Source organism: Betta splendens, chromosome 24 (genome assembly GCF_900634795.4).
Source record: "Betta splendens chromosome 24, fBetSpl5.4, whole genome shotgun sequence".
Taxonomy (NCBI): Eukaryota; Metazoa; Chordata; class Actinopteri; order Anabantiformes; family Osphronemidae; genus Betta; species Betta splendens.
This window is the reverse complement of record NC_040901.2, coordinates 10255558-10270669: the sequence shown is the minus strand read 5'-3', so window position 1 is coordinate 10270669 and position 15112 is coordinate 10255558. Positions and strand designations below refer to the sequence as shown.

Genomic DNA, 15112 nt, shown 5'->3' with positions numbered 1-15112 from the left:
CTTTCAGAATGTATATGGTGCAGTCTGCATCCTGTGCAACATCAGACTCCCATTACAGACACTGAGAAAAACCACTTACAACGGACCTCAGTCATTTATAGCACGCGCATCTTAATGACACTTCATTAAAATTGAGGCTAACTGAGTTTGGGGCTGCTTGGCAGGGAGGTACAACCTTAAGGCTGTAATTCTAGTTACTGTGGGACGATTGCACAGGAAAGAGCAGTAAAAGTTAACTTTCTAGTTTTAATGCCTTCAAACTAAACAAACAGGAATATGTTCCTAGGAAACTAATTAAAAGTCACTGCTGGCAGACTCAGTTGTATTCTTGTGAAATCCAGCATCATAGCAGGAACTGGAATAAACATTTTGATATGGATACTCTTTGTGTTTCACGTACAGTAGTTTAGGAGAAAACTAAACAATTCAATGCTCTTTTCTTGAAGTCAGACATACAACATCTGTTAAGCTTTTATGAAATGAATCATCAGCCTTCTGTCACACATCAAGGCTGCGCTAAAATACCCCAGCTGGCTTTTATACTGGGGCGTAATTCAGTATGAAAAGTAAAGTAAAAATAAACTTCCAAGCCGAACTTTAAGGCTGCATCTGTTTTTAGCAAACAAGTTGTCAGATTGTTTTCCCAGAAGGGTTTTGATCTGAATATATTTATAGCCTCTGTGATTTATCGGAAAATTCTGCGCATGCTCAAGTTTGACCCAAATGAATAAAGAGTTTGTAGATTGAAGAATAGTAACCTAATATTGATCGGTTGAGGAAGAAAAGAGCCAAATGTGTTGGCGGAAAGTTAATAAGCAAAGCTGAGGAGATATTTGTATGTATGAGAAATATCTTTTTAAAAAACAAAGGAGTAGTAGAGGAGGAGTTTTAATGGCACGAATCCAACCGTTTCTCCGTCAAACCAGAATCAATAAAGTAATCTGTTGAATAAATACATTTCAAATACATCATGTACTTTTCAAAGGGAAAAATTGCATTTATTCTGAAATCACATTGAGCTTTCGTCATAAAAAATGGTTCAACATTGTGTATTTGTACATTATATTCCACAATAATTGGATGATTGGACATAATGAACTTTTCCTTCAATAGAGAAAAACTGTGCTTGGGAATTGACTGTGTGTAAAAAGTCCCCCTCTCTATTCAAGAAATAGATTAGCAGAATGACAGAGTCGTTCCCGTATCGGGGTTTGCCATGAATACAGCACCACCAGCACACGCACACACATCCCCAGCGCCTGCACGGAGGGAGCAGATACGGCACTCGCTGTTCTCTTTCCCAGGGAGGCAGTGGAGATGAAAGTGGGCACTGACTGCTCTCCCTTCCTCTGATCTTCTGCTGCTTTTGACACCAGCAGTCACCAACTCCAAAAGCTCAGTCTAACTAGAGGACGAGCTCGAAACTGCCCACCTACGCATCCACACACACACACACACACACACACACACACACACACACACACACACACACACACACACACACACACACACACTACTCTCGCCTCTCTCCTCTCCTTCCCCACTGTTGGATGTACCATTTATGTCTTTAATTGACCTGCCATGATAAATAGGCCTTGATTGAATTGTAAATGAGGCACACTTTTGCCTCCCGCAGACCCTTCATATGTTTTTTTTTTTTTTTCTCGCCCACCTGGATGCTGCACGCTTCCCTGCACATACAAATGCTGGAGCCCAGCTCATTCCCTTTGACAACCAGAATATTCACAAAAACCCTATAGCTGCACCTACTTTGGAGTCTCAAAGTCATTTTTCATCCTCCCTCGCAGGTTGGTCATCCAGGACTTGTCAAATAAGATCAGCGCAGTGTATTTCAGCCTGTGTGGGTCCGTGGAAAGAGGATCTGAGCTCAGTCGTAATGTGTTGACCTGGGTAAATGTGAAGTGTCTCAAACTGTGTGGACGGAGCGAATGAAAGGAATTCATGTGTGCCAAGCCGAGCGCTGGAGATAAATCTCAGCACGTCAGCTGGAGCGTGAACTCATTTTGACGCCTTATAACTGGGGTTATATGAATGACGACGTCGCTTTGCTTCGTAACACAGTTCCAGATATCCCAGCGACGCCAGTCAGAGGCGGCCCATCTGTACTGGTGCCTGCTTTGCATTCCCGCTCTCCGGGGAGCAGGCACACCCATCAGGAACCATTAGTCTTCACACTGACAGGCCAGCCGTCCGCTGAGACTTCCTTCCTGGCGAAGCTTCCTCATTGCCGCAGACAGTAGTCGGGTTTTTCTACTAACAGGCTGAGACACTGTGCCATTTGTGCACGGCATTTACTACTGGCATTACTCCTAATTTATGTCCTCTTGTCCCGGCTAAAGCGCAAAGCAAGTCATCCGAGACTTCACGCGCTCCCCGCGTACCTGCGCGGGCGAACAAATGGAGGGATAAAAGGTCATGTGGACAGATATATCGACAGGCGCTGTAAAATGTCTAGTAATTTTATGCCTTCCTGTTTGCAGACGGACGCGGCGCTGATGTACGACGCCGTGCACGTGGTGGCGGTGGCGGTGCAGCAGTCGCAGCAGATCACCGTCAGCTCCCTGCAGTGCAACCGCCACAAGCCGTGGCGCTTCGGGGGCCGCTTCATCGGCCTCATCAAAGAGGTACGAGGCTATCGCCGCCATTAGCACGCGCGCCCCCGGACCCCTGACACAAGGTCGGGTGGACCCTGTAGCGCTGGTGTCTCCGTTACGTGCGTAGTATCGAGGTTGATGTGCGAGTGTGACTCGTGGATAGTTATGATCACGGTAATAAAATCTTTTTAAACATCCCAAACAAGCTCATTGCCCAGTCTCCGCTCTCAGTCATTTTCATTAAAATGTATTCAAAGTAACCACTGCATTCGCTCCACTGTAACGACATGTTTTTTGTGATATTTGATTCCCTTTCTCCCATTTTTTCCGTCCTTGCATGTCTCTACCTGTGTTTATATCAAAGCCCCTGTGTGTCTCCTTAACTCTAGTGAGGGTCAGCCATTTGCTTTGTTCTACAAAGCTCTCTCGGTCTGTGGCTGGTATCATTGCAGGTAATTTTCGCAATGAGCCATTGTGGTATCTGGCGCTTCCTCCCCCTCCCGTGTCTGCTATCGCTCTCCATGCCCGTCTGCTCCTCCAATGGCTTTGAAGTGAAACTTCAAGCACAATGAGCCACATGCATAATGAACTCCTACCTGTCAAACGTGTTTCTACCCTCACTGCTTTATTGTTTCTTGTTATGTTGTTGAGATAGACAGTGAAGGGAGATCTAAACGGAATATTTAATTGGAAAAGAAAAAGATCCCTGGTTAGAGGTTGGATTGATATTTGTGGGGAAAGATGGCATCTTTAGGGCTAATGGGACGATGTGCTGATAACTGTGCTGTCTAGGCTCACTGGGATGGTTTGACAGGACGGGTTCTCTTCAACAAGACCAACGGACTCAGGACCGACTTCGACCTGGATGTCATCAGTCTGAAAGAGGAAGGTCTGGAAAAGGTGTGTGGCGCATGGGTGTAGTTACTGTTACTGTGCGGCTTCTGAGTTTGAGAGCGGAGAAACAAGCTGCTGTTGTGGGTGCGTTAAAGCAGACAGATCCCCAGACAAGACAAAGTGCTGTAGACTTGACACTGAATTGTTTCAACAGATTGGAACATGGGATCCTCCCAGCGGTCTGAATATGACGGAGACTCACAGAAGCAAGACATCCAATATCACGGACTCTCTGGCTAACAAATCCCTGCGTGTCTCCACCATACTGGTAAACACATTCATATGAAAGCTGCAGCAGCACAAACCCGGCGCCGACCCACTAATAATCTGAGTTCTGCGCGAACTGGTTTTCCCGTTCAGGAGGAGCCGTACGTGATGTTCAAGAAGTCGGACAAGCCTCTGTACGGGAACGACCGCTTCGAGGGCTACTGCATCGACCTGCTCAGGGAGCTCTCCGCCATCCTGGGCTTCCGCTATGAGGTGCGCTTGGTGGAGGACGGGAAGTACGGGGCGATGGATGAGGGCACGGGCCAGTGGAACGGCATGGTGCGGGAGCTCATGGACCACGTGAGTCTGCTAGCACATTTTACACAAGACCCAGGCTCAGTAAGAGGAGCTGAATAGATTGCAGTGAAGCGGACATGGGGTCGTGGCAGATAATGTATTCCTAGTGCTGTATAGCTGCCTTGGTGACTCACCTGTGCTGCCCTGCAGGAACCTGCCTCCTACCAGCTACAGTAATCTAGCTGGATGTATGTGCCTGGCTCTTTTCTCTCCCCTGTCATGTCTGCTTCCTGTAAAAACTGAGCAGCCCAGCTGTTGACAGAAATCAGATTTTAATTTGATTGGCTGTTTCTTATTGGTGGAGTCCCAACACGCTCCCACCCACTCACCCGGCGTCATCCCTGTTACCTCGTTGCAGAAAGCGGACCTGGCAGTGGCTCCACTGGCCATCACCTACGTCAGGGAGAAGGTCATCGACTTCTCTAAGCCCTTTATGACACTGGGGATAAGTATCCTGTATCGCAAGCCCAACGGCACCAATCCCGGGGTCTTCTCCTTCCTCAACCCCCTCTCGCCTGATATCTGGATGTATATTCTGCTGGCTTGCTTGGGTGTCAGTTGTGTGCTGTTTGTCATAGCCAGGTAACATGTCAACCCTCCCTTTCCCTGCCGCCTCCTCCTTCCTTTCCTCCACTCCCTTCTTCCCTACCTGTTTGCCTCTCACCACAAATAGCAGTTGCTCCCTGTGGGCCCGAGGAGGGAAATTCATTCAGTGAAAATCATCAAGCTGTGACTGCTAGAAAAAGTATTCATATAAGAGGTAGTGCGCACCTCTTTATCTTAGATGACTTTAATGATGCGGATATGGTCTACAACAACAGAATATTAAATCTGCAGCAATATGTTACCTTCAAGGTCCGTGCCAGTGTTTGGTTATGCTTTACGCTGCTGCTGATTATTTTTAGTATCATGTATTTGTCTCTGTTCCATTAAAAGTACAAATACAGGCTTAAAATATATGTTTAGCTAGCTTCCTCTCATCTCTGATCCTTATAACCCAGAAAGGCTGTCAAAACACTTCAGTAGTAGCTGTCATATCACAGATGACGTTGGTTTGAGGAAAGGAATAAAGTGTGGTGTTCGCTGTCATCCGAGAACAGCAAATGAGAAAAACAATTACAAAAAAAAAGTCACTGGTACGGTCTCTAAATTTGGCTGATTCCTTGCAGTGTTCCTGGGAAATTTCTGCGAGCGTCAGCACCTGTAAAGCAGCCTCTCGTATGGTTACGTATCTCTTAATCAGCCGTAAGAAAAGTACAAGTGCAGTGCTGACAGAGTGCAATTCTCACAATACCTTAATGAACCCGGCCCCAACACCCATGATGCATGACAGATAGAGGAGGATGTGTGTTAACCCCAGGGCTTCTTCTCCTCTGATCCTAAGAGGTTCGGGTTTAATGCACATTTTATTAGAAAATGTTACCGGCAACATGATCACGAGAGGAAAGCAGCAACTGTCACCTAAGTTAGTTCAGAATATGCAGATTCTAGCCGTAGCCCTTTGTTTGCTCACCGGCGAGGGTAAGTGATTAGCATGCTCTGGTATTGACGTTTTTGTGCTTGTGTAATAGAACTGTAACGCTCCCGTACGTGCGCATGCACAGGGCCGTTTTGTGCACACCGCCGCAATATATAGTGCTTGTCCTCGCTTTGTGCCCCTCGAAATATTCAGCAGAATTTAAATTTGAAATGTGGTGTTTTCCACAATTCACTGAGCTGGTTTTCTCATAATTATAGTATTGATTACAAGGCCGCAACTTGATCGGTCCATCCCCAGACGCGCGCGGGGTTTATTATTTTCTTTAATCCCCTCGTGAGTAGCGTAAGCTCATGAAGTGCCAGTTTTGCGCACTAAAACACTAAACACCTCAACATCACCAGGGAGTCGCGTCGTTGGAAGACTTCCCACACACGCCACACTTATTTCATTTCCAGCGCCACAGAAAGACATTTTGCTTAGCGGTTCCTCCCAGCTCTGTTTTGCGGTTGAATTGATTTCTCCTTTTATTGGACAAAGCAAATAGCATTCGCCCGAATCGCAAGCCGTTTCTGTCCACACGCGCCGAAGAATGAAGGATTTCTACTGCGTTATAACGCGTTTACGCGTGATTATGGGCTGCCGCGGTTTCGCCGTCTAAATCGGATGCACCTGTGATTGTAACGCCCCCCCAACACAGCCTCTTGACTTGGCCTGAGAGGAGAAAGGCAACAGATCTATAAAGCCAGCCAGAGTAATTGAATCCTACAGACAGTTAATGGAGGGAGCATGCGGTGTTATTGTGGCTGAGGACGGGCGAAGGGGAAAAGGAGCAGGACGGGGGGGCGGAGGCAGGCGGACGAAGAATCTTTTTAGAATTCCGCCCGCGAGTCGACACGGCCCCCCTTGCTCGGTGTGAGGAGGTGACCTTACGTCCACATGTTCCACATCCCCTTCTTCCCGGTGATCAGTGTGCAGAACACGGCCCGCAGGAATACAGGCCGGCTGCAGGCAAAGGTCACACAGAGGAGTCTGCTGCATGCGCAATCCGCATGTAGACAAACACCATCATATAATGTGGATGTGGTATGGATTTAGACGTCGCCCAAGACGCTCATTTGGTGTCTCTCGCAATTAGCCTCAGGCAGCTGCTGAGCGTTGTATGTAACATCTGTGAATAGCATAAATAAATCATCACAGAAAATATTTGAAATTGTGATGGATTGGGCCAAAGCAAACACAACGCAGACAAACGCACACCCACGGCGCTCTGAAGCCGCGCAGGCGTTCGCTCGCCGGCCGCCGCCGCCGCCCGCGGTTCCGCGGAGCCGGCGCTCATTGACATTCCAGCAAATCAGGCGTCCTGATGGGGTTGACAGGAAGAATTATAGCGTGTCATCACAGCCCGTGTCCGTGTAGATCGTCCTCGAGGGAGCGGCGTGAAAAACAGCTGCAAAGGAGGAGCGCGATGACAGAAATGTTTTCATCTCCTCGCTGTTTGTAAACTCGGACGCTTAATTAGGCTACGAGAAGGAAAATCTAATGACACATCTATAGGCGGACGCTCAATGTGGAAGATAATGCCAACATTAAACAGCCATTAGAAACCGTAGTATTTCATTGATAGTGTGAAATGCTGCATGCTGCTTTATAAACATATATACAGTATTTGTCCTTTTGTGTCTTTAAAAGCTGCAGATGACAAATAGCATCTCGTTGCCGCAGCCTGAAGCCGCCGCGACTCGGCTCCCGGGCTGATTAGCATGCAGCGTGCTCCCAAACAGCCTTACCTGATGGTTCTCTCAACTATGCATAAGCAATGTTCCCTCCATCAACCACTTCAGCACAAACTCAATCAGTTCCTGATGCTTAACACTAACCCAATCACCCCGCGCTAATGCCATGCCACTTTTGCTTAGGATAATAAATGAGAAATGTCCACAGCTGACCTGAAGACACTGACAACCAGCTGAGGCAGGCAGAAGGCGCGGGAGGAGGTTTATAGGAGACGCATGGTAATCAGGGGGGAAAGTGGGGCGTCGGTGGTTGGGGAGGGAATAACAAAGATGGCTGTTGGGAAAGCAGAGGGGGGAAAACGAGCTTATTGGGGGTCTGCGGAGGAAATGGCATTTGCAGAGTAACGGTGATTGCAGCTGCTGGAGGAAACACATAAAGGCTCCTGAGTCAGTGAATCCAAATGAGCTCCAAAGATCATCACGCACTGGGACATTATCATCAGCGGCAGTGTTATTCCAGCCTATTGATCTGTCCTCACAATAAACTGATGGCATTTGAATATGCCAATACGTTGATCTGAGCGAAAGCCTCAATGATTTGCTCCGGTCTCTGCAGAAGCTCCGTCCGCGGCCGCAGCTCGGGATTCTTACACATTTACATTCTCTCTGTTCTCGCTCGCAGTCCTTTTGAAAACCTATGTTTTATCTGCTGTTTAATCTGCACCAGGAACACACCCTGCTCCGTGCTGACAGTCTGTCTCTGCTCTCTCTCCGTTACAGGTTTAGCCCCTACGAGTGGTACAACCCGCATCCATGCAACCCGGACTCGGATGTAGTGGAAAACAATTTTACGCTGCTCAATAGTTTCTGGTTTGGAGTCGGGGCTCTCATGCAGCAAGGTAGTTGCCTCAGCCTGTGGCTGCTGTTGCTCCGTGGAGCTGGAGCTCTCTATATCCCACTGTGACTGAGGGTTGGCTTGTTTTGCACAAGCCGGCGGCAACAGAGAGAGACCTCTGGGGTTCCAGGCAGAGCTTAGTGTAAATGTGCATGTCCATGCCTTTCACTTAAACAACTCCGCTTATAGGATCATTAACATTACTGGTAGATTTCATAACATTTCGTTGCAAGAGTTAGTCCCTCCATAGAGATTAGACACATCTATAGTATAATCCCATTCTCTTCCAAATTATTATTATTATTATTATATTGTGAAATATCTTCTACATTTGTGACTTTTACTGTAATTTCTGCTGAATCTTTCCTCTTGTGGGACCGATGAAGCGTTGCTGATCAAATAGGATGGATTTTAGATAAACTTAATAGGAGCGAAAGCACCTTGACACCCGGTGTTCTCTCCCTTTGCCCTCGGCCCATCAGCACCCAGCGATCAGTGGGGTGTGGAGTCAGGATGTGAGGTTACCTTGGGTACATGACTCTCTGGCCCAAACAGCCTGTCACCTCGTCTCTCTGAGTGATCAATATTGAATCTGTTTGATTGTATTGATTTATGCAAACGCTTTGCTCCCACGAGAAAACTGCGCTTTTCTTTGTCTGCTGAATTATTTAAGACGCTCACTTGCGACTGAAACGAGATGATTTTGCCCGTTTGAAATCCACGACTCGTCTCTCAAGTGATTTCGTCGTGGCGCCGGTGCCTCTGCTGGAGCCCCGATGAGTGTTTTTGAAGGACTAATGTTGTTTTATACGTGCTAGAAATGAAGTTTGCAGTCAAATGCCAGGTTGAAATCATAGCATGGGTTTGTTGAAGTGCACACTTTTTTGCAGTGTGACATTCACCTCTGCTGCTTCCGCCCCCCAGGCTCAGAGCTCATGCCCAAGGCTCTGTCAACTCGAATAGTGGGAGGCATCTGGTGGTTCTTCACCCTCATCATCATTTCCTCATACACAGCCAACTTGGCTGCCTTCCTCACTGTGGAGAGGATGGAGTCGCCCATAGACTCAGCCGACGACCTGGCCAAGCAGACAAAGATCCTGTACGGAGTGGTGGAGGACGGCGCGACCATGACCTTCTTCAAGGTAGCGGTGTCTGAATCCTAAGTCCTTGGTTCTCACATAAGTTTCGCTGCATTATAAATCAACTTTAAGGCGAGCACGCAGTAAAGCTCCTTTCGTACCCTTTTGTTATTTGCAGAAGACTAAAATCTCCACCTATGACAAGATGTGGGAGTTCATGAACAGCAGGAGGCAGTCGGTGATGGTGAAGAACGTGGAGGAGGGCATTCAGCGCGTCCTGACATCCGACTACGCCTTCCTCATGGAGTCCACCACCATCGAGTTTGTCACCCAGCGCAACTGTAACCTCACGCAGATCGGAGGCCTGATAGACTCCAAAGCCTACGGAGTGGGAACGCCTATGGGTAAACGACCTTGGATCTCCATACGCCTCCTGCTCCGCTGTGAAACGTTTCGGTAGCTCCAGGTCAGAGAGGGAGATGCTGCCGAGGCTGCGCGACAGCCAGAGAAACTGTATATAATGTGGATGATGGATAAGCGCCGAGAATGGAAAGGTTGATCTTTATTGACGGGGTCATGGCTGTAGCAGTTACACAGAGTGAAGTGTAAAACTGACTTAATGAAAACTGATTGGCTGAAGAGGTTGAATTTATGGATAAGGTTAAAATGTGCCCGGGGCTCGAGATACAGACACCATTTGAGCTCTGCCACAGCAAGTGTGGACTTTTACTAGCTGTAATGATTTTCTCACAGGGTTATTTACAGAGCAGAGAGACAGACCGAGGTTAGAAATGCTCACAGATACTTTTAATGGTGTGTTTCAGGCGTCTTTGAGTCACATAAGGCAAGACTGAGTTTAATACAGTGGGGGAAAAAAATCACAAAGCAACTCAAAAGTCAATTAAGTGCAATTCCCTGCGACTTTATTGACACTGTGTGAATTGTACCTGAGCATTAGGCTGCAGCAACAAAGCGCTTTAGCGAGTCTAAAATGAACACTAAGAACTGTTTTCAGTGGCTTTTGCGACCCAGCACCTGGTAAAAATTAGTTCTGGCATTTTAAGGTGTCATTATGCTATAATGGCACAGAGGTGCTAAAACCATCACCAGCAAATGAAATGCTGCCCATTTCCGGCGTGCGTAGAAAGCATCAGCTCTAATAACCCTCGCAGGGACCCTGGCCGCACGTAACCCGGCGACGGCTCCACTCCCGCGCGGCGGAGGTCGGCGTGTCGGCGCCGAGGCCAGGGACGCTGCCGCATGCAGCTGCAACGGCCGCATCCATCATCGCGCGTACGAAGGCCGTCAAAAGTACCCAGGATTAAAGCTGCCGTCCGCGCCGGGCCCCTGTGTGCAGTCAGGGATCTGCAGGGAACTCAGCGGCGGCGGCGTGAGTGCAGACGGGCGACGAACAGCCGGCCCAGAAAGTGAATCGGTTCCTCCTCTCACTCGTGTGCCGACGCGGCGCAAATCATACTAATTCAGCCATAAGTGGTTTAGTATTTAAATGCGTCGAAATAATGAATAAAACGTCCACTTTTAAAGTTATTACTGCCCACTAGCTGATGTTCATTGCTCAGTATTTCATAACTAAATGTGAATGCAGCCTGTAAAATGTTTCCTCTGTGATGGAAGGGGTCGGGAGATAGTTAATTACTTCATTAGCTCAAAGTGAGTCTGTTGTTATGCCAGCAGTCCTCTTCTAAGTGCGGCAGCATTTTTTATTTTTTTTCCTCATCTAGATGATAGATTTCACCTTGTGTCCTCGCTCCAAACCCTCTGCCTTCACATCCACCTTTAGCCTTTAACTTTTGCTCTTTCACCAGCTTATTCCCCGCAGGGCTGTTACAGCAATAAACCCGAACAGGCCCTAACCTTTTAGCGCCCGCCGCATTTCACACATCCTGTTCCCAAAACGCGACGCATCATCTGCGGCTATTGGCTTGGGCTGTGATCACATTAATACCGGAGGCCAGACAGTTTGCGGGAGATGGATGTTCGCGGGCGTTGAACATCTGTCAGTTAGTTGTGTATGCGCTGCGTGTCGAGCGCAGCGCTTTTCCGTTCGCCCGGGCCCCGTCTCCATATCCTCCTCTCTGAGGACCCATCCTATTAGCATTTATCCAAGGCCTGCTTTGTTAGCCCATCATTAATCATTTGAAATATGAGGGGAGCCAGAATCGGGGGACTCACACACTTGATAGATCTCTTATCTTCAAATGAAACGGCGTGTGCTTCGGACATGCACATGTATGCGTATGACGTGATGGCTGCGCATGCGCAGACGTCTGCGCTTGACTCTTTATTACCCAGCACTGAGGAGGTCCTCCTCAAGGAGGGTGGTGGCATTAATTTGAGCTAGGTGCAGCTAATAAACTGCCGGCTAGGTAGCGGTTCCCTAAATAAATATTTATCAACTACGTATTATATGCTGTTCAAGAATAAGCAACCCTCTGTGTATTTTTTGGTTTCAGTCTGAATACATAGAGGCCTGGAGATGAAAGAATGATGGATGGCAGTAAATAAATGATAGATGAGGCAGAGAGGGAATCGGCTCAAAGGGCTGATGGGCAAAACTGTAAGGGAGCAGCAGACAGAGTGATGCCTGCTGCTACCTGGAGCCAGATTTAGTTAATTTCCCCGGGAGTTTCAGTGCAGAATGTTCCCATGTCTGTAAAATGATTTCTATTATGTCCGCGTTATAACATTCGCTCATTTTACCACAGTTTTATCTCGTTTAAGTCACCATGAATACGCACACCAGCCAAAATGCTGTAAATGGAAATGCTAATGTGGAAGCAGACTTCATTAAGTGTGATTTCAGTAATCGCATAAATATGCTAACAGGCTTTTAAAGCAGTTTAGAGATGAAACACGGACACTCGCATTAAGTGTTAATCCTTCTTGGCCTGGTTGGGGGAGAGTGGGAGCTGCGCCCCGGTCGGCGTCTGCCGGCTGCGGATGGCGGATGGCGGAGGCGACGACCCCACTTCTGGCGCTTTGATCGGGCCGGCGCCGCCGCGCCTCAACGCCTCGGCGCTAATTCCGGCGCCTCCTCGCTGCCTTTGGACTCGACACCGACATGCGACACAAACAGCGGCGATGGAGAAACCCTATCGCTGACATGCACGTATAATCCCCAGCACATCCCGCGCGTAGCGCCCCCCCCCCCCCCCCCCCCCCCCCCACCGGGCTTCCACCCACCGTTTGTGGGACGAAGGGAAGCGGGAGTGAGCGGCACAAAGCCGCGGCGGCGGTGCCAGCGCTCCGTGCATTGTAGCTCACATACACTGTGCTGAGGACTGAATGTGGGGATTAGCTGAATTTGAAGGACTTACAAAACCCTCCCTTTAAGCAGCCAACAATGCCACGACAAGTTCTACTATAGGATCACAGGCACACCCAGCAGCACTCCGCCCCCGGCGCTTCCCCGGCCTTGGTCACTGGATTGTCTATTACATTAGAGGTCACCGAGACCACCTCGGCCTTCGCGTTCCACATCCTCAGCACTTCCTGCTTCTTTGGGACTGCTGCGTTTTCATTGCTGCCTTTGGGATCTTTGCCCTGTTGTTCTGCACGGCTTTCTGAGTCTCCCACCTGGACCCTGGGAGCATCTCCCCAACATGGTGCAGATGTTCCCAGCTGCTGTGTATGTCGTACCTGGGCTCCTGCCTGGTGTGGTCCACACCTGCTGTTATTCATCTGGCTCTCAGCCTGTTTCTTACTGTTTCCGTCTCCGCAGGCTCCCCGTACAGAGACAAGATCACCATTGCCATTCTGCAGCTCCAGGAGGAAGGGAAGCTGCACATGATGAAGGAGAAGTGGTGGCGGGGGAACGGCTGTCCGGAGGAGGAGAGCAAGGAGGCCAGCGCTCTGGGGGTCCAGAACATTGGCGGGATCTTCATCGTGCTGGCTGCAGGACTGGTGCTGTCGGTGTTCGTGGCCGTGGGGGAGGTTCTTTACAAGTCTAAACAGAACGCACAGCTGGAAAAGGTACGGGGTGCTTTATATTCATCACTCATTTCTATTCCGTTTTTCATTCTCTTATTGTACTTTAGGATCAATTTTAATAAAAACTGAAGCAATAAGGCGACTAAGTCAAATATCATTAGGTCAGTTTCATTGTTGCGAGACACTGAGTATTTCCGACTCCTGTGTCCGTGCTCTATTTTACTACCGCGAGCAAATGATTCATTGCACCGTGTGATGTATTTTACTGCCCTTTAACTTGTGCAACTGTGTTTCCAGATAATTGTGAAAGTCCTTTTGCTAGCGTCTTTTAATTATTTACATCTACAGAATTAGCACAGCGCAGCAGCGTGTAACTTTATTGCCGTAGTAATTAGATTCTAGCTTTTTTTTTTTTTTTTTTACTGGATGCATATGTTTCAGAGCACATCTTAGATACCATTAATCAAGAGCTGCAAGACTGGGTCACAATATTAAGATAATTTGCAAATGCCATAGTCTCCAGGCTGCCAAGGTGCTAGTAATTTACATACTGACAACAAGCCTCTCCTCTATTTTCTCCCGCTGCCAGACTCCTCCACCCTGCCACCACCAGCGTTTTTTACTCTCCCGTCTTCCATCTTTTCCCAACACACTAATCCATATCCCCTTTGTTTTGTCTCACCGTTCCTCTGCACCTCTGTAATCACTCATCTTTCCAAGTAGACAAATATTTCATTCATACTTCAGACGAATAAATGCGAAAGTGGAGGGAGGAAAACGAAATACGTGGCGCATAAGCCACCCAGAGATATCCATCTCACACACCTACACACATACACAAGCAGAAAAATAATATCTTCATACTCGGCCTCCTCCTTTCTACATCCTCTCCTCCTACATCCTCCAAGAATTTGAATTAGATTTTGCATAATCAGAAAATGAATGTTTGGAAATTTGTCCTGGCAGCATTGATGCACAAGCATATTGACATGTTATAGGATTTCACAGCACATGCATAATGCAGGCACAACAGAAGCTCATATTACCGAAGTTGCATAACGTGTGTCACTCTGCGAGGCAGTGATTGATGTTTTAAAAGAGGTACCAGTATTTTGGGATTTAATCTGCTGAAGTGGATATTTTCTCCCTCATTCGGTGTCTTTTGCATTTTCTGCAAAATAGAAATTAATGTTGAATGTTTGGATTTGGGTTTTGGCTCTGGCTGGATGCAGAAAGCTCAGAGAGAGGAGCTTGTGTTAGATGGGAAAAATGGAAAATCTGGGACACATCAGGCTTTAAAATAAAGACCTGCTTTTGCAAAAACAATGTTCAGGTCCACATTAAAATTACATTCGTTATAAAGCTCAGACTTTTCACTGTATCATTGACAAAACAGCATTCGGAGGCTTTAGGGTAACATCTGAACTCCAGAATCATTTTTCATTGGCTTTTAGCCATAAATTGTTTTAATAAAGAACCTATGTTGCAGACTGGGCCTTTGGAGTTTGATATAGCAGGGAGATGGTCTGTAGAGATTACAATCTGTTTTTTGATCAAAAGGGCAGCAGCGTAATTATGCAACATAAAGTCAACATAGAACCATTATACACCAAAAGATGAAGGAGGCAAAAAACATCAAAGTGTGGCTGCTTTCCATCAAACTACATCTTAAAGTAAATCACTGAAATCTATTTAATGTAAGCACATTTTTTTTTCTTTCTACTTTAAGCATTTCTACTGATGGCGCCCCCTAGTGGACAGAAGGCACAGTTCCCTATACCCACCCAACATATAGATCAGTACAGAATAAATATCCTGTCATATTACTCTGAGTAACATATAAATCCTTATAGTTTTAATAATGGAGAGTTAAATGTTTACAATAAATACCAAAAACAATA

General features: G+C 47.4%; 1 protein-coding gene across 2 annotated transcripts in view; it reads left to right on the top strand.

Annotated features, from left to right (window-relative positions):
* The window catches only part of LOC114849248 (glutamate receptor ionotropic, kainate 2-like), a 49882-nt gene that overhangs the window by 32284 nt on the left and 2486 nt on the right, over nucleotides 1-15112 (top strand). For both annotated transcript variants that reach the window (XM_029140454.3, XM_029140457.3), the window contains exons 7-15: nucleotides 2502-2645; nucleotides 3408-3515; nucleotides 3664-3777; nucleotides 3870-4076; nucleotides 4432-4655; nucleotides 8067-8185; nucleotides 9106-9323; nucleotides 9439-9664; nucleotides 13003-13253. In XM_029140454.3, coding sequence (XP_028996287.1) covers nucleotides 2502-2645; nucleotides 3408-3515; nucleotides 3664-3777; nucleotides 3870-4076; nucleotides 4432-4655; nucleotides 8067-8185; nucleotides 9106-9323; nucleotides 9439-9664; nucleotides 13003-13253 — 1611 coding nt within the window. The remainder of the gene's footprint in view (nucleotides 1-2501; nucleotides 2646-3407; nucleotides 3516-3663; nucleotides 3778-3869; nucleotides 4077-4431; nucleotides 4656-8066; nucleotides 8186-9105; nucleotides 9324-9438; nucleotides 9665-13002; nucleotides 13254-15112) is intronic.